This window comes from Poecilia formosa, unplaced genomic scaffold (assembly GCF_000485575.1).
Source record: "Poecilia formosa unplaced genomic scaffold, Poecilia_formosa-5.1.2 Scaffold357, whole genome shotgun sequence".
NCBI lineage: Eukaryota > Metazoa > Chordata > Actinopteri > Cyprinodontiformes > Poeciliidae > Poecilia > Poecilia formosa.
Genome location: NW_006800296.1, coordinates 283759 through 302794, shown reverse-complemented (window position 1 = coordinate 302794; position 19036 = coordinate 283759). Strand labels below are relative to the sequence as shown.

Sequence of the window (19036 nt, the reverse complement as noted above, 5' to 3'; positions counted from 1 at the left end):
GTCATGATAAATTCTAATTCATGATGTTTTTTGTTAACCTGTCCCGATTGTCACAGCTGTTCTTTTTATTATTTTCCCAAATGTTTGTTCAACAGGAGTATCATTAAATATCGATAAATTTGATTAAATTCAGTTACTGTGAAAAATTTAGTGATATAAATTACACTTCTTTATGCAACTGGTGTCTTAAATTAGCATATTAAAATAGGTTTCTGATCAAAATCTTCTAAGCATGACTTCTTTTATGATTTTTTTTGCCTCATTATTAAATGTTCTTGTACTAAAGGTCTTGTGTTTCTAAGATTTTAAATAAAATAACTTGTTTTAGGGCTTTTTTCACTTGAAGAAGTGGTGTATGTTTTGGTAAAACATATATTACTGCATTCCTGAAATTTGTCGTCAAGTTTATCTGAGGTTTAGACGTTGGCTTAAACATCCTTAATGTGTCATTTAGTTATGTTTAGTTCAACTCGAGCTCTGTTACATCCATTAGGAGGGTGTTGGTGTGTAAGAAACTCTGGTTCGCAAGGTTGGTGGTCTTAAGAGATCATAAAAAAGTGTAAATAAGGTTCCTTTAATCTCAAAATATCCAACCTGTGTATCATAATTGTAGAAAAAATTAAAACAGAAATTATTCGAAGTTTAACATACAAAATATGGATTCAATTTGTTGCTGTTAAGCTTTTATTTTAATCACATGATGATACTTTATTGGTTGCCTGGACTCTTTCCAGCTGGAAGGAGTCATCACCACTTTCCAGAGCCTCGCTTTGCGTTTCTGGTTGTCAAACATTTTTTTTCTTTCCCCGTGTAAACACTCTTAAAGTATAATCACTGAAGAAATTAAGAGGAAAGCAGCTCAGTGAAAAACATAAACACAGCCAGCTTCAATCTGCATGTAAAGCTCCAAGTGCCCAAGACAAAAAACTTGTTAGTCAAACGAATAGCTTTAAAATCGAAGTAAAACGGCAACAGGGTGAGTTTTGGGAAACGAAGTTGCTCAGGTTTCAGTTTCTCTGTTTGCTTTGTGACTGGTAGGTTAGAAAGCGAAGCGCTGGTCAATGAAAACAGAGTACGCTCAAACACACAGCTGGAGAAGACGAGACGTTCCTGACGGCCATGTTGGAAGATGATATGCCACCAAGAAGTGAGTTACTGTGGCTTTGAAGACTAAATATACATCAAATACATAAAATATGATTAGAAAAATTACAAAAAGAGACATTCTGAGGTCTTTATGTTGTATTTGAATCCAGTCGCCAGGGTGTATGCAAATATTTGAGTCTGTCCCTGTAATCCATGTGTTGATCAGAGCCAATACAGAATAAACAAACTTCTGCACCTAATTTCTTAGTTTTAAAGATAATTTAAGTTGCATGTTGTCCATCCAGTGCATTCTGTAAATAAATAGTTCAAACAAATCATGAAAACTCTATAAATAACAACAACGTCCAGCCTGAAAATGTTTAAATCAGGTTTGTTTGTTTTTTTAACAAAAAAACAAAAGGGTTAAAGTTATGGAGTTGAAACAGGGCCATAATGTTTGCTCACCCCCCCTACCCACCCCGCCCCCCAAAAAAGATTTGAAACCTAACAAAAAAGTTAGAAACTGAAATAAAAAATTTGAAATTGAAAGAAAATTTCAAAATTACTTTTCAGATTTAAGTTTTTTTTTTTTTTTTTGGTGCCAGGTTTTTGTTGTTGTTTTTTTTTTCAATTAATTTTTTAAAGCTGCAAATCCTTTTTATTCTTTCATTGTTTTTCTTTTGAACAAACTTTATGGTTCCTATTTAGCTCCATATGAGTTTTTTTGGATGAGACTGTGGAGAAGCTTCAGCACACATGTGTCAAACTGAAGGCCAGTGGGCCAAATCTGGTCCGCCATAACTATTTCTGTGGCCCTTTGGACTCTAAAGAGCCATGGAAAGTGGACTTCAAGAAAACAGTTTTGTGTTTAAATATTGTTTTATTAGTCAAATCAAATCAGTATCTACATGTATGGAGGCAAATTACTTCGATGTAAAATATTGTTTAGTTTTTAGACTCGTTGAATGCAGAGAAAGTGATGTGAGTTGCTTTGTGTGAAACTCAGATGAAAAAACCGTACATGAGAAACTTCTTAAAAAGCACGAGGGGGGTGTTGAAATCAAAAAAAGTATTCTGTATTTAATGTCATCTGACTGTGAAGCCGTTGAGCAACAGCGTCTTGAAAGCAAAGATTTATTTAAACGGCCGCCTGTGTGATAGCGAGTGTGTGTGCTTTGCAAATGAAGCCGAACGAAGGCCGACCGAAATCACGCAAGCTTCGATTTCATGTGTGTGTTTTTGTTCAGGAGCGACAAGCAAGTCTGGAAACCATTTACATGAAACTGCAGAGGAGAAAATGTACATGTGCTTGTTTTTACGACTCCCTGGCGCTAAATTTGGACATGAAATGAGGTGGAAGGAATACTAAAGGTAGCAGGAAAAAAAGAGAAGACGAAGGAGAAGAAGAAGGAGAAGAAGAAGAATAAGAAGAAGAAGAAGAAGAAGAAGATGATGAAGAAGAAGAAGAAGAAGAAGAAGAAAAATAACAAGTCAGTGATGCCAAGTTTGTGTGTCTGTATTTGTGTAGGGTTGCTTTTTTTTGGTCCTTTTAGTCCTGGGAATGGGACCGACCTCAGAGAGAAAAGAAAGTGAGAAAAAGCGAAAGAAAGCAGAAAGCGAGTGAAGGAGAGGGAGAGTGACAGGCCAGGAGGGGGTGAGATCACAGTCACGCTGCACCTTGTTCCAATTACAATATCCTGTGTTTAGAGTGTGTGAATGTTCTTTGTGTGCATCTCGCTGGCTGCATATGTATAAGTGGGCCTTTGCAGGGGATTCTGGACGGCATGTTCTTTGCCCGCTGAATTATGCACTGGTGATTTTCCCCCCCTCTGAGTTTCACATTGTGCTTTTAGGTCCTAAAAAGTGTTTTAGTCCTGCAAACAGAGGCAGAGTTTGAATCCAGCTGAAGCTTGAAAAGCTTTTTACTCTTGAATATGCAAAACTTTCTCCTTTAAAGGTGAACTATTATGCTCCCATGAAGAGGTTATAATGGGTCTATGGGCTGTACAAAACATTTTTTGCACAATATCCTTCTCTCTCTCTCTGACACGCGAACTGGGCTTCAAATTAATAGAAAAAGTTCAGCAATTCATATTTATAAACGGATATTTTCCTCTAAAGCTTAAAGGTGATCTATTATGCTTCCTTGAACAGGTTAGGAAAGGTTTATGGGTTACATGTTTTTGTACCAAATCATTCTTAGATAATCAGATTTTATTCTGGTCAGTTCTATATTTTGAGCTGTTTTATGGCCTCTTGTCTCTTTGAATCCAGATAAGCTGCTGTTGGCCACGCCTCTCCAACCCAACGTTTACACTCACAGATGACAATGGCTGCAAACAGAGGTGAAATTATTTAACCTTACATCTTTGAAAAGCAGAAGTAGAGCCTCCTGCACAAGGAACACGAATGCAGCAAGTGGTTTCTGGATGGTGAGTCAACTACAAAAAACTTGTCTTTTCCAGCAGCCATTGTACAGCGCTTTCAGCGATAAAACCAGCTGACCAAATGTGCTGGAGACCAGCTTGGGTTGCTAGGTAACAAGGTTTGGGTTGCTAGGTTACGGGACACCAGAATCCCTTGTTTGTGACACTATGTTCAGGAGGTTTTTAGACACCAAAAACATTAATTTATTGCTCATTTTTAAACGCTTGAGCTGTTTTCAGAAGCAACTGAGAGCAAAATGGAAATATAAAAATGTGCAAAATGTTTTTAAAATTAAAAATGGATCTGTTGCAAACAGATAAACATATAAATGTATTGAACCAAAAGGTTTAAACCAGCCATGCATTTTTCTTTGTGCATTTCTTTCAAGGAGCCAGGACTCCCTCTTTAAACATCAACACTGCAGGTAAACATAGTTCTTGCATGAATGGCGTCCTGGGTTATTATGTCACTCACACAAAATGCTGTGAAGCCTGTAGAGTTTCCTTTCCACTTCCTAATTATCAGCCACTTGGAGTTGAGCTATCACATAAAGTCCCAAATAACCTCCATTGAGGTTTATGACAGGCTGAAGCTGTTCATTTTAGCCCACAATGAGTGGTTATTTAGAAAAATAAGCATGTAGAAGAAAGTCAAGCTTTTAAATAACATACTGAGTATTTTTAAGAATTTTAGAAGAAATTTAACATGACATAATCATGTGTCCTTTCTTTTGCTATTTCTGATGAAACCCCTACACTGTAAGACTACAGTACTGCCTTTAGATGCAAATTGAACTAAACTCCAGAGAAAGTGTCCCAGGCAGAGTGTAACGTTGATTAAAGGGAGCCTTCGGATGAGCGGTTCCTCTTTCTGGGAATTCTGCGGTCTGTTTAAACACAGCTCTTCTCCTCTTTCTTCCTCAGCTCATGAATCTGTTTCTGCTTCTCTGGCAGCTCTACGTGAAACATATGCCCTCTTCAAAGTGGTTTGTCTTTACATAACCTTCCCCGAAATGCACACACACAAGCACACACACACATCTGTAAAGCCATTTGAGGCAAGAACATGAGCCGCGTCTGAGGTCACGTCTTTCCGCCCGGCTCTTTGTTTCTCTCCAAAATCAAATAGTGAGGTTTCATGCTTATGCTAATGAAGAAAACTCCTGGGTGCTGCTCCACCTGCCTTGTCTGAAGCTGGAGTCGAAGGGCCGGGTCCCGTCCAGGTCCAGGCCGTTTGTGATTGGCTGCAGGCTCAGGTCGATCACCTGGTGCAGCCGGAGTTTCCGACAGTAGATGGAGGCGGCCTCAGGCTCCAGGGCGATGAGGAGCTGCTCAGGACAGTCGGGAGGCACAAGTCCAGCCTGGAGGACGCAGAATAGACGTACAGTATACTCAGAGACCAGCGCATACAGAGACGCAGTAGCCTTATTATGCTTCCTTGAATATAGGTCAGGATCGGTCTATGGGCGATACAAAAGATCTTCACTAAATTCTTTTTACACAAAATCAATTTTAGATGACGAGAATCATCTTTGAAAAGCAGTAGTAGAGCCTTCTGCACAGCCAACAAGAATGCGTCAAGTGATTTCTGGATGGTAAAGTCAACAACTAAACACATGCTGGAGTTCAGCTTGTGTTGCTAGGTAACGGGGCTGGTCTCAGTTGTGGTTGCTAGGTAACGGCGCAGACAGTTCCTGCAGAATGTGACCTAACAATACGGAGGGTTTTGAAACGGCTCATTTTCCTGACACCAAAAAAACATGAACTTGTTGCCAAATTAACGGCTGGGTGTTTTTTTTTTAATCTTTTAAATCACTTGGCTGTTTTTAGAAGCAGTTCAGACCCAAATGGAGTATAAAAACGTGCAAAATGAGCTGGTTCTTTGTCCAAACTGGGTCATCAACAAAGTAATGATCCCAAAGAGACCGATAAGCTTTATATTATCGCTGCTACAGGAAGTTCTACAATCTACCAAATGATAGGGTGTACATAGTTTTTCTTTGACTATCTTTCTCGCTTACAGGTCATGATAAAATGTTAACTAAACAGCTTTGTACTTCACACTGACCTTTGGATGCAAAAGAGGAGAAGTTTCAGAGGTCAGCAGAAAGAAAAACAGTGGTGACACTTAAAGAATCCCTTCTCACTAAACAGATTTAAAGATAAAAACAGTCAAACCTGACCTGAACCGTTTATTCTCTGTTAGGATGAAGGATTAAAACGACTTGTATAAGTATTAAACGTGATGTTATGGGGCATAAGGTTGAGTGGGCTGTAACAATAAGTTTGTGTCTGTGTAGGGCGGGGGTCTGCTCTCTACTTCCTGTGTTTGTACGCCGGTCTCCCTTATTGTTCGCTCCTAATGACATCACCACCAGCAGGAAGCACACACGCCCTGACAAGCCTTATGCCAGGAGCCCGCGCAGAGCATGTGTGTGAGAGTGTGTGTGTGTGTGTGTGTGTTTGTCTATTTGACTCTTCATAAAGTCACCTGAGATGGAGGCAGGTGGCAGAAAATATAAATGATTCATTCTGTGTGCGGAGCTTAGAGACATCAATGACTTTAACAGTAAGAGGTGCAGAAAGAGGTGCAGAGCTGCATGAACCTTCTGCTTTATGCATTCCTGTGCATGCATGCACACTTCCTACAAGTCGGTCTAACACGTACACAATAAGAAAGGGTGTGAGTATTTTCATAGGGTGACATACAATCACAGACAAAGCTAAATGCATTCTGTTATCTGTGTAAAGAATCCTTCATGGGAAAGCTAATCTGTCTTTTATCCCAGGCTTTCTTTACAGCTTGATGTTTTCCTTCCTTATTTTCTGTCTCTCTCTCTCTGACACAGAACTGGGCTTCCTAAAATCCTCAAATTAATAGAAAAATTCAGCAATAAATATTTATAACAGGATATTTTCTTATAAAGCTTAAAGGCGAACTATTATGCGTCTTTGAACAGGTTAAGAAAGGTTTATGGGTTAAATTTTTAATTTTTTTTTGCACCAAATCCCTCTTAGATAATTAGATTTTATTCTTGTCAGTTCTATTTTGAGCTGTTTTATGGCCCCTTGCCACTTTAAATCCAAATAAGCTGCTGCTGGCCACGCCCCTAACTCAAAGTTTACACTCACAAATGAAAATGGCTGTAAACAGATGCGCAATAATGCCACCGTACATCTTTGAAAAGCAGAATTGGAGCCTCCTGCACAACCAACAAGAATGCAGCAAGTGGTTTCTGGATGGTAAGTCAACAACAAAACTCTTGTCTTTTCCAGCAGCCATTGTACAGTGCATACAGCGGTAAAACCAGCTGACCAAGCGTGCTGGAATTCCACTGAGGTTGCTAGGTAACAGGGCTTGGCTTGACTGAGGTTGCTAGGTAACAGTGCAGAGTCAGTGGAATACGACTTAACATCTGAAAGGTTTTTAAAATGGCACATTTTCCAGACACCATAAAACAGTTCAGTGATTTTTTTTAAGCGGTTTGGCTGTTTTTGGAAGCAGTTGAGACCCAAATGGAAATTCAAAAATGTGCAAAATGTTAATTTCATATAATAGGTACCCTTTAAAAAAAAAGAAAAAAAAAAGACTTGGTCAGAGGATGCAAGCTGTTTGCTTTTAGAAGGATAATTAGTTTGGAAGCATGATGTGGAGAGAAATCTTCCCACGCAAAGACGATGTTTTCTTTTAATCTGAGGAGGAGTTTGCTTCGACATCAGTCGTGTTGCGATGTCCTACCAGGTACGCTGCCTCTCTCATGAACTGCTTGGCTGGCTGTCTCCAAACAGCTGGGACGGTGATCACCCATCTGATCTCCTCTCCTTCCAGCACCGAAGACGACTGGTCCTTCACCTCCTGAAACAGAACCTCCAGTCACCTCCGAGTACCACTGCTCCCTAGATCCGGAAACACAGCGACGGACTTCGCGGCGTCGCGTTGCCTTGACGACGGGGGCCTTACCTTCAGGGCATGTTCTCTGAAGAAGTGCAGGGCGTGTGCAAACACCTCGATGGCCCGGACCTTCCGACCGTTAACAGCCTCCAGCTCCGTCTCCATCGTCAGGTCCTGTTAAGACGTAGAAACCACAAGCTTTACATTCCTAAAGCAAAACCTTGGGTGGATGTTTGAACACTCTTGTTTTCATTAATTCAAGAGTTCAAGAACGATTAATTACTCTGATGATTAACTGATTAATCGGGTAAGAAAATTGGCAAATTCTGCAGATTTTTCTTTTGAGCCTTTTTATGCAATTTTAGAAACACATTAGAAATACACAAATAGTTCAATTCTTTTTTAAATAAGAAAATAAACATTCTATTGCCAAAGGTGCAATAACAAAGCTGGTGTTTGCTTGATTCTTTGTAGCAGAGGATGCATCTGCAGCTAAAGAAATACTTCTAACACCAACATGTTTCTGCTGGACTTAGTATTAGCACAGTGTAGAGCTAACCTTTTTACCAATTAATAATTGGATAGAAAAAGTCTTTAAAATGAGATTTTTTTTTTAACAGAATTTGAACTGGGTGAAGCTAAAACAGCCACTTGAGGAGTTTTGGGTAGAATATATTTTCAGACAGAAGTTTTTAAATGTAAAATTGTGATATTCTTTGTACAGTTTTGATTTAGTAACTGCTCTGAATGTGATGTTTTATTAGCAAATAACACATGTTTAGTCTGTATTCTCCAGTAAACGATTAATCAGTTACTAAATTAATTGACAATTATTTCAATAATCGATTAATCATTATTACCCTGATTAATCGTTTCAGTAATAGTTCAAATTGGTTGTTTTTTAGCACATTGTCCCAATCCTTTAAATGAGGCTGAGGTTTGGCTTTATTCCTGATTTTCTTTTGGGATAATCGTCCAACTGCAAAATGTGGTTTTAATTTTTTACAATTTTAAACCGCTGATTTTAGCTTGAAAATAGAAAAATTTGAAGATATCCCTCCATTTTCTTTAGACCATCAGCTTTGTGAAATCATGCTTGATAAATGATACTTTGTTCTTAGATTTGAAAGATTTACTTTGACTATACCAAGCAGAGTTGGGGCCTTTTTATTGATAACTGCTCTTACTTTGAATCTTCCATATCAGGTTAAGCTTCAGATTTGCTGATTTCTGAGTTTTTATTGAACAATTTTCCAAATTTAAATTCATTTGAGGGTGGCAGTTTAAGTTAAATGGTTGAAACTTTGATACAGTTGGTTGTACCAACAAGGCACTGGTACTGAACGTGGTTAAAGCTCATATTAGGTTTCTGAAATGGCCCAAAATTTGACTCTATTAATAATTTGTGGACAATAATTGAAATCCTGGAAAATAGATTCTATCAGAAGCTTGTTTACGGCTATAAAAAGTGTGTGGCTAAGGTGAAACCTGTGGAGATACATCAGTCTGGGTGTGTGTTTATATTTGAACGTGACATATTTCTTGCCCATCATAAGGTGTATGTAAACTTCTGACCAGAACTGTATGTGTAACTTACACTGGTGCTGTGGATTTTCATTTTAAATTTGTCAAAGTAGAGCCAGTGCTGGGCCTCCTCTGGGTCTAAGTCATGGTAGAAATCCCGCGCTGCAAACCCAAAACTGTGGAACCGCAAATCAGGAGTCAGCAGCAAACATGTTGGGCTCTTCTGATTGGCCACTCCGGGGTCGCCGCCCTCCCAGCGTCTGCACAGAGCGACGCAGTGACGTAAATGGGAGTTAAAATAAGTAAAGATTGTATAAATGGGGGGGAATTTAAGCAGATTCTTACTTCATCATATGTATGGCTTCGGAGTCCTGCATGAAGCTGAAAGCGTAGCCGCTGGAGGTCGTCCCAAAGTCTATGGCGACAACGACAGAGAAGGGACAAGCCATCCTGGGTCGGACCTCCACCCTCTGCCACAAGAAGAGACAGGAGTTGTTAATGTAGTTATTCAGATAGACACTAGGGGGTGCTAAAACCCCTCTCCTTTTATCGCTGGACAAGAAAAGTGCCCTTCTGAAATCTTTTTTTATTTTTCATTTTTACTGTGATTTGAGCGTAGCTGAAGACAGCGTATGGCTATTGATTTGAAACAGATATTTACAGGTATCTGTTTTTTATTTTAACAATATTTTAATATAACATCTATAACTACTGATTGAGATATTTGGTGTCAGTATGTGGGTTTCCATTTACAAATCCGTGCAAACTTTGTTGATATTCCGCTAATGTAAAAAAAAAAACAACAACAACACAATTTCTCAATTAAATAAGAAATGCAGTTAAAATCAGTTGTCATTAGAAAACATGCAGCGCCGCCATCCTCCTAAAACTGTCATCAGATATTTATCTGTCATCTTCTTCACCAGTGTCCACTGGATGTTGACCATGTGACTCATGTGATGCACAAAAAGTGTTTCCATTTCAGTTTTGTGATACACACTAATGTTGATATAGCTAAAAAAACACACCTCATCTTAGAACAAAAACCTTTTATTGAAAAACGTGACGTGTTTCCATTACGCAAATTTATATTCGGAATTCCAATTTGCGCAGTTACATAGACAAGAGACGCAGCTAATGTCTCGTATGGCCATAAAAATCCATATGTGAAATAAAAGGAACACCAATGATCCAGAATATTCCAGTTTATGATTATCTTAACATAATCTGTGATCACCAGATTGTTCCTGAACATCACAGCCAATTCCCAGAGGGGGGCGGTTTTGATGAAATAGTTTGAAATTGGGAAGAACTGGGTTTTCCAACTTGACACTGATTCTTAAAACTCAGAAAAACTGGTTTGGAGAAGATGAAGGAGGCAAACAATAAGCTTTTGGAAAACCTTGACCTTAATTATGGTGGAAAACAATTTCAATGAATTCTACCATATCTGAGAGTCAGACTGATGCCAGAAGTTTTCTGATGGCTACAAAAAGCAACTTGCAAAGGGACATTTAAAGGGACAGTACAGTGTATTTTTCAGGCACATACTGCCATTTTATAACACAATCAAGTAACTATACTACCTCCATTTGCTATAAAAATGCTGTATGACTCGGCGCTTTGAAATTGGGCCTCTGTCTCTTTAAGAAGCTCCTGTTCTTTTTGAGACTCTGCCTTCAGCACTTCATCACAAAATGTTTCTCCATTAAGCTTTTAACAGTGCTTTGGACTGAGAAGTAAATATTATGATATAAAGCTCAAAAAGATTGATTTTACATAACACCCCTCTACAAACTAAATATAATAAATCTCAGTTTTTTGATATAAGATCATTCCATCTTGAAAAATGAGTTCTAATACATAATGTCAGCCCCCCGTACAACCATTTTTGTGATTGCTGAACTTTTTTGCTGTCCACTTCTTTTCCCCCAGATCACATTCCTGTTGAAGTACTGGTTTTCATGTTTATTCTCGACTGTAAACTGAGAGCTTAAGCCTCATATGACCCACTAATAACAGGTAGAAGAAGCTCTATATAAAGAGAGAGCAGAGAACGGGAAGGGCGTGTGGCGGTGAGAGGCTGCTGGTTACCGGTGAAGGCGAGGGCGTGAGCGGCGCGATGCTGCAGTCGTTCCTGGCTGTGGCCGGCGAAGATGGAATGGATAAACTCCCACCTGCAGAAATAATTGGAAATTAAGAGATTAACAACAATATCTGGCGATATAATCACAGAATTACCACAACTAAAGGAGATTACGGTAAGAAATGAGAAAGCGCCGGAGTTCTTTAGAAGCGAGTCTGGATAATTGAAATGAGCAGGAATGACTGGAATGTCACTGGAATCCAAAGTGGGTAGTGTACCCCAGTGGGAGCGGGACGACAAGAGGTCAGCACTCCAGAGGATGCAGAAGAAGTGACTCATTTCAACCAGGATGAATTAAAAAAAATAAACGTGGGTCTTACCAGGAATCTGCAGATTTGAATCCAGCTGGACCTCCTCAGCCATTTTCACAGGAGCCAGGATCTGCGGAGAATTGGACTCACGTTAAAACAACATCAAATTTAAGATGTTCTTATTGATTAGGTTTACTTTATATTATATTCTGTTCACGACAGAGACAAACCAACAAGTTTAAGCATCAACAATCATATTGTGGATCAAAAAACATGTAAAGACTGTTTATGTTTTCTAAGAAAAAGATTTATTTAGTTCTTACAAAGGTGGAAAATTACAGACTAAGTTTTACCACAACATTTTGAGGTGCTACTGTGATAATAAAACCTATTTACTACTTTTATAAGTATCTGTGTGGTTGTGACTGTTAATTACTTATTTTCTCACAAACACATACTGCTCTTAAGAAACATTCCCATTTGTAATGCGCTACTTTGAGACATCAGTCACATGAAAAAGTGTGATTTTGCACACACAGCAACTGTCATATTTTCTAATTTATTGGTGTTTATTGATACTCTCATTGAACACAAATTTGTTTCTTTTAATAAAAACATGATTTAATGGAATTTACTGTGATAATATTAAATCAAAATTCTTATCATGATGATAAATTCATCTTAATAAATGATAAACATTACAATAAATTCCCACCTCGTGTTTTTCATGTCAACATTCCAGACTTTTTTATATATAAAAATACATATTTTGGTTGTTTTTTTGTTTTTTTTTTGGACAAAATTACAGAGTATAACTTTGATGGATTTCATTTTTACTTATTCATCTTTGGGAAAATACTTCCACACTTTTCCAGACATTTTTTTCCCCTCAAACATATTGTCATTTTCTTCTTTAAATTATATTTTTACAGAATCTGTGATTATACAAATGCAAAGAAAAGTAATTTATTTTCTACTGCTCAACTTAATAATGACGCCCATGGTTTGACTTTTTCTGTGCACACATAAAACATCTGTCTGTGTTTTTAATTCTGCACTTTATGCACCAGTAAGGGCCGGTTTTCCTTCCCAGCTGTTCTCTTTGTTGCTCTGATGGTAAAACCAGAGAAGATAAAAATGCACATGGGTTTCATTATTTTCATCCTATCTCTTCTTTCTACCTCATAAAAATCCCTGTGCAGGGGGGGGATACGCTAAATACTGTAGCTCTACTTGACTTGATCATGAGGTTTTGCAGTTAAGCAAGAGGATTAAAGCTCCTCTAGTGTCTTCTCTCGTGCACAAATTACAACTGAGCTCTATCAGTTTGACATCTTTGCATAAAATGTCGTTCGTTATTGCATACATTGGCGCATAAAAACAACTGGACAAAATTCCTTTGTTCTCTTAAACAAAAGCAGAAAAGGAATCAGAGGTTTCAGGTTTCAAGTTTTCATGCCTCTCTCTTCACAATCAATAAACTTTTACCGCAGGACTGCGAGTGCACGATCAAAAAAAGTTCCTCCAACTTAAATCGACTTACCACTTCGAGTCCGTTCTTTTTTCTGTAGTTTTTCTTCTGGACTGTGAGATGTTTTCCTAAACTTTGGAGTTCTGCCTCCAGAGAGAGAGAGAAAGATGGATGGATGGATAAAGGACCGGAGGAAAAGCGCAGCTGGATACAAGAGGATGCTTTTCTGGAAAGTTGTTGTTAAAAAAGTAAGACCTCCCAAATGTTTTGCATGCAGAATCTCCGAAACTGGATGTTAAAAGAATCGGCACAAAGCTGCAGGAGAGAAAAGAAGCTTCTTTTCTCTCGGTGGAATTGTGATTTGGCTTTGCAGCTCCAGCAAAGCGCTCCGTCTCTCTGCTTTGCAAATGAATGTCAGAAGAAAAAGTGGTGACACACACATACACACACACACACACACACACACACACACATGAACCAGTCACAGGAGTGGGAGGGCTATGACAGCACATACGGGGGGAACGCTGGGGGATTTACCTCACTGGGATACAGCAGAGTGAAAGTCAGAGACGGAGGGTGGAGTAATTCTGACGCTGATTTGTATCCTGCTCCAGTAATGTTGCTCTCTCTCTTCTTTCTTCCCATTCGGTTAATTACCTCTTCCTGTCTTCATCTTTCCTGCTTTGTTGTTTTATTTTAAAAAAAAAAATCTTTTAAACATTGTTTTCAAACCTTTAATCTTATCTCTCTCTTTCCTTGATGCAACTCTCCCTGCAAGTGTGTCAGACAAAGGCAGGAAGCAGCCAGGTGCGTTTGGTCAAACTTGGGGTGACCTTTATACCACTGCTCCAGTTTTTCACTGTCACTTCTGACAGAATAATGTTTGGTGTCACTGACAGGTTAACATGTTTGATTTCTTGCTGAAAATGCATTTTTTATCTAATGATAAAATTGGAAAAACTGATGGATATTCAACAAAACCTTCACTGCTAAAATGTAAAATCTTACCAAGTGTTTTTGGTCCAGCTAGCAAATATCTTAGTAAACTTGAAATAAGACAAACTAACTTAAAAGTAACTTTTCAGCAAGATATAGAGGCTTATTTTAAGTAAATAATTCCTTAATATTGGTGAAAACGTTCTAGTTGCATTGGCAAATAAATTAACGTGTAACATGGGAAAAATGCCTCGTTATAAGTGAAATGGAACAAATGCTTTTTCATCAACATTAAGGAATTATTTACTTAAAACAAGCCTCCATATCTGGCTGAAAAGTTACTTTTAAGTTAGTTTGTCTTATTTCAAGTTTACTACAATATTTTCACTAGAAACTAGACCAAAAAATACTTGGAAAGATTTTGTGTTTTTGTAGTGGGATGGCGAGTTATGTTGAATTTCCAGCCTTTTTTTTTTTTCCAATTTCCTTTTCAGCAAGAAGTCAAATAACACCAAACATTTTCTCACTTGTTAAACTTCCAATTAAACATTTTGTGTTTTTGCAGGGTTATCTTGTTTTTCTATTGGTTCTACATTGTGTCATATGTGCCTTACCTTGTGAATAGTTTGTACTATTCACGAGGTAAAGGCAACTTAAGTGCTACTTGTTTGTTTGGTTTTAGCTTTTACAGACATGCTTATTTTTCATCTTGAGTTTTCTTTAATGTCTGCAAGTGTGTGTTTTCGGTAGATCTGCAGAGATCTGAACCGTCACTGTTGTTGCATGTGTGCGTACAGACAAAGATAGGGGTGGTAATCCAACCCTTCGTTGGTAAAAAGCAAGCCAGATCTTTTTATTATGTGAAATAAATGCCCCGGGCATTTATATACACACACCCATATGTTCACATACACTCAGCTTCCTCATCCTGTCAGATTTCCAAGTTGAATTAGAGTGTATCTGTGTGTGTGTGTGTGTGTGGGTCTGGAAGCCATTACCTGGCACCTCTCTCCCTGTTGACTGAAAAGCCAAGAGGCCCCATGCAAAGCCTGCCATCATGTCTTTCACTCTCTTCTTTTCCTCCATATTGTAACGCCTTTTATTGCTTTATTGAACTGGGCAAACATAAGGATGTCCCATTCAGGATTTTGTTTTGTCCCTGATCCTAAACTGAGTCATTAAGAAAAGGCATTTGGTGACAGAGTCCAATCCTAATTAAAACCAGTGCCATCCACAAATTAAAAATTCTGCTTTTTCTTGAATAATACCACACACAGCCCTTCGACAGACAGAAAATTATATTTTAGCACCTATTCTGAAGAGAATTGATTTGGTAAAAACCTGGGATAGAGCAGATCAGTCCAGTTCCTGAGAGCTATCTGAAACTTTCTCCAACACATCTGAATCAGATTTCAGATTCTGTTTAAAACTGTTTAAAAAAGTGTCTTTTTTAAACACTTCCAGACATGGATAGTTTTTAAGGTTTTCCTCTACTTATCTAGTTTACTTATGTTTAAGAAAACACTGGCTCAACGTGCATGTTGGTCACATATGAGGACTCAAACTATAGACTACACACCAGTTTAGTCCACTTTAAATTAACTGTGGTCGGTCTAAAAAAACCTAAGTCTTGGTTTGGTTGAAGTGAATTCTGGTGCTGTTTGAATGAATATGTGAATGCCAGGCGGACCAGAGACCACTCCAAAAGCAGGAAGCGGATTATCAAGTGTTTTCACACCTGATAATTGGGTAAACTTGGTTCGATTGGGGACCCAAATTGCAACATTTGTTACATTTTGAGCTGCTGCGGTTCACTTTCACACTGCAACGTGTTCTCCTCCTCGCCTGTGGTGGCGCTGCACCACTAACAGAAACAACTGGAAAACCTCTAATGGTAAAAGACCACGAGCCATTCCTCCCGCTAGCGCTAGACTCACGTTTGTTTTTATTGTATTTACCCAGAATGCCTTGCACTGTAGTCTCCTTCCTGCTTATGCAGCGGTCTCTGGTCCACTTGTGTTCACATTTGCATCAGAACTGCACCAGAGTTCACTCTGCCTGAAGTGGCCCAGAGTTTGCTTGGTCTGAATCAGAATTCAACTGCTAATTCACACCTGCCTTTCAAGACAAACTAGATTTGTTTGTCTTTTAATTAGGGCTATGCTAAGTACAGGGAATTCTGGGTAAATACAACCCAGACAAAAGCGAGAGTATAGTGTTAGCACAAGAAATGGCCAGTGATCTTTCTTAAATCCTACAAACACTAAAATCTGACGCCACTCCATTTTTGTTCACAGTTTTTGAAGAAGAAAGTTGGACTCATGTCTTCTTCTGCAGAGTGTTTGTGTCGTTTCCTTCAGTGGTTCTTGGTGCAGCGCCACCACAGGCGAGGAGGTGAACGGGTTTCTCAAAGTGACTGGTTCGTTTGACACAGTGCAACTGAAAATGTAACAAATGTTGCAGTTTTGGTCCCCAGTTGAACCAAATCTACCAGACTATCGTTCGTGAAACCATCTTAAGAACATCTTAATAGATGTTGCTACTTCTTCCTCGAATATCAATTTGTCACGCAGAACCTTTAAAGACCTGGAGTTGCTAAATATAAGGAAGTTAGAGGAAGTTTGCTACTTTCTTCAGCCTCCATCCTCATCCTATCAGCAGCAGTGCAGACCAGCTCCTCCATCACCTCGGTCAGGATCTGGCTCCTCGGTGGACACTCAGACACAGGAAACTCTGCACAGGAAGAGATGGGGTCAGGTGACAGGAAGGAACCCCCTGTGTGACATTCCTTTCATGAATTCAACATTATCTCAGGGACTCTGGAAGTAATCCTCCAGCAACGGAAACACACCCATGCCATATGACACACTAACGTGCACGGACTCAAACACACATAGACGCTGCCTGGCAGTTTCTTTATATAGCCCAAAAATGTCAACAGAAGCTTGAATGAGAACTTGTTACTTCCCAAGATAGCACCAGACGTCACTCTGCGGAAACAAGCAAAACGCAGTTACAATGTTTAGGTGAAAAAGTCAAAAGTTAAAGGTGATCTATTATGGTTCCTTGAACATGTTAAAGAAGGTTATTACATGGGTTGCACAAAGTCATTCTTAGATAATGAGATCTTAGTCTGGTCAGTCCTGCCTATTTTTGAGCTCTTTTAGGGCCTCTTGTCACTTTAAATCCAAATAACCTGCTGCTGGCCACGCCCCCTAATTCAACATCTACACTCAAACATGAAAATGGCTGCAAACAAATGCACAATTATATAACTGTACATCTTTGAAAAGCAGAAGTGGAGCCTCCTGCACAACAGCTAAAGATGTAGTAAGTGGTTTCTGGATTGTTGGTCAACAACAAAGCACTTGTCTTTTCCAGCAGCCATTGTACAGCAGTCAAACCAGCTGACCAAATGTGCTGGAACTCCACTTGGGTTGCCAGGTCACAGGGCTGGCGTTGCTAGGTAACTGCACCAGAAACAGACACACACTTGCAGCTTCACGTTGAAATAAATTGATATGGAATTTTTTTTTATTTTGCCTGATTTTGTTATCTAATAATTATTTATTTTATTTATTTTCATTTTGATCTTTACAATTCTAAAATTCTACATTACTTTATATTTTGGTGCATCTGATGATGGAGCTTTTGAATATTAAATAACTCATGTTTTGATCAGACTTCTTACCAAATGCTTTTATATTTATCTTAAGTAATTTCTTGGATACCTTCTTTCACTTGACTAAAAATATGATGAAGTAGTGCTACTTTTATTTGAGTAAAATCTTTGGGTACTCTACCCACATCCACATGTGTTAGAGTGGTCTAGTCAAAGCCCAGACTTATTCCCATCTAGAACCTGTTTAAGTTTGAGCTGCTTTGGAATAAAAACTGGATTTTCTGTTTCTAGATGAAGCAACATGGCTCCAAATATTCCTGCAGAGAAACAAGTTTCTACACAGTAGTGACTCCAGACAGTTTGATAAATATAATATCTTATGGTCCAACTATTTTTCCCCTTAAATTCATGTTAGGCCTGATGCTTAGCAACTCACTGAGGTGAGTAAGTAAAAACAAAAAAACTGACAATAATCACCTGTGTGTGCAATAATACGGGGCTTGTGCAGAAATTACAGAAGGTACTTTTGAACCTTTGGGTTGAAGTGAGAGGGCTAATATGCCACTTCCTCTTTAGTGTGCGTTCTCAGTGTGTGTCGTCTCCTCCAGTACATATTCATGTGAATGTTTGAGTCGCACTGTACAGCCTGGGGTGGGGACCCGGAGCCACAGGAAGGAGCTGGAGTGGAAGTACGTACGTACACACACACACACACACACGCACACACACACGCACACACACACACGTTAAAACGTGGCTGCTCTTTGACATGGAGTCTGGGCTAGTGTGTCATAAAAAACAGTTTTAGCAAGCAAGAGAGGGGAACAGGAAGGGAACTTTATGATTTATGATTCGACTGCAAAGACGAAGGAGGAAATTTATGGTGAGGGGGACTGAAGGGGATTGGAGAGCAGTGAGGAGGGGGTCAGTGCAGTGTGTGGAGAGAAAAACTGGGAAAAGCTGAAGAAATGGATCCATTCTTTAGTGAACTTTGATAGTGCAAAATTTTATCCACCACCAAAAATAGGACTTTTACAATATATACAACAAACTCCATAAGTGCATACATATTGGTGTTTGAACAATCATTTACTCTGACTGTACTCATTTTTAAAATAGCATTTCCGCTCTTATTGTACATTTGTTTTGCTGCTGTGACATACTGTATTGTAATTAATCTGTTGTTTTTTTATGTTAAGTACAAATGCATATTATGTATGTTTCAGAAAACGTGATTCGACTCAGTTGCACATCCCTTGGATTTCTAGAAACTGCACTTTATCTTCCGTTACAATCTATATTGTTGGTATTATTGTTAATTTTATTTAATTTTATTTCTATATATATAAATAGAACAAATCAGAAGAGGCTTCAGCAAGAAAAACTTTTTCTGGCAAACATTTATTTTGAAAAGGCTTCGAGTTTGTTTCTATTCTTTAAAATTTTTATGCATAAAATCTTCACTAAAGCCTGAAAAATATATTTCCCAGATAGACTTCACTAAACATGTAGCTGCAGCTCACACTCATCTTACATGCACATGTGTGTTTAATCACACATTCCTACGGCTCTTTGTGCAGGGACACATATCGCAGGACACTGTGGACAGATGATCTGCAGACACACACACACACACACACACACACACACACACACACACACACACACACCCACACGCACAG

At 38.7% G+C, this 19036-nt stretch overlaps 1 protein-coding gene across 2 annotated transcripts in view; it reads right to left on the bottom strand.

Moving 5' to 3' along the window:
• hspa12b (heat shock protein 12B) overlaps positions 1–19036 on the bottom strand; it is a 26539-nt gene that overhangs the window by 6167 nt on the left and 1336 nt on the right. Inside the window, exons 2-12 of one of the 2 annotated variants that reach the window (XM_016662064.1) lie at positions 18889–18968; positions 17887–18032; positions 16361–16465; positions 12869–12939; positions 11395–11455; positions 11023–11105; positions 9274–9398; positions 9002–9188; positions 7474–7578; positions 7252–7368; positions 4696–4873 (exon numbers count right to left, since the gene is read on the bottom strand). In XM_016662064.1, the coding sequence (XP_016517550.1) occupies positions 4696–4873; positions 7252–7368; positions 7474–7578; positions 9002–9188; positions 9274–9398; positions 11023–11105; positions 11395–11455; positions 12869–12939; positions 16361–16415 (982 nt within the window). In that variant the 5' untranslated portion in view covers positions 16416–16465; positions 17887–18032; positions 18889–18968. Of the gene's footprint in view, positions 1–4695; positions 4874–7251; positions 7369–7473; positions 7579–9001; positions 9189–9273; positions 9399–11022; positions 11106–11394; positions 11456–12868; positions 12940–13051; positions 13490–16360; positions 16466–17886; positions 18033–18888; positions 18969–19036 lie in introns of those variants that run through there. The other variant, XM_016662065.1, reaches the window with a different exon arrangement.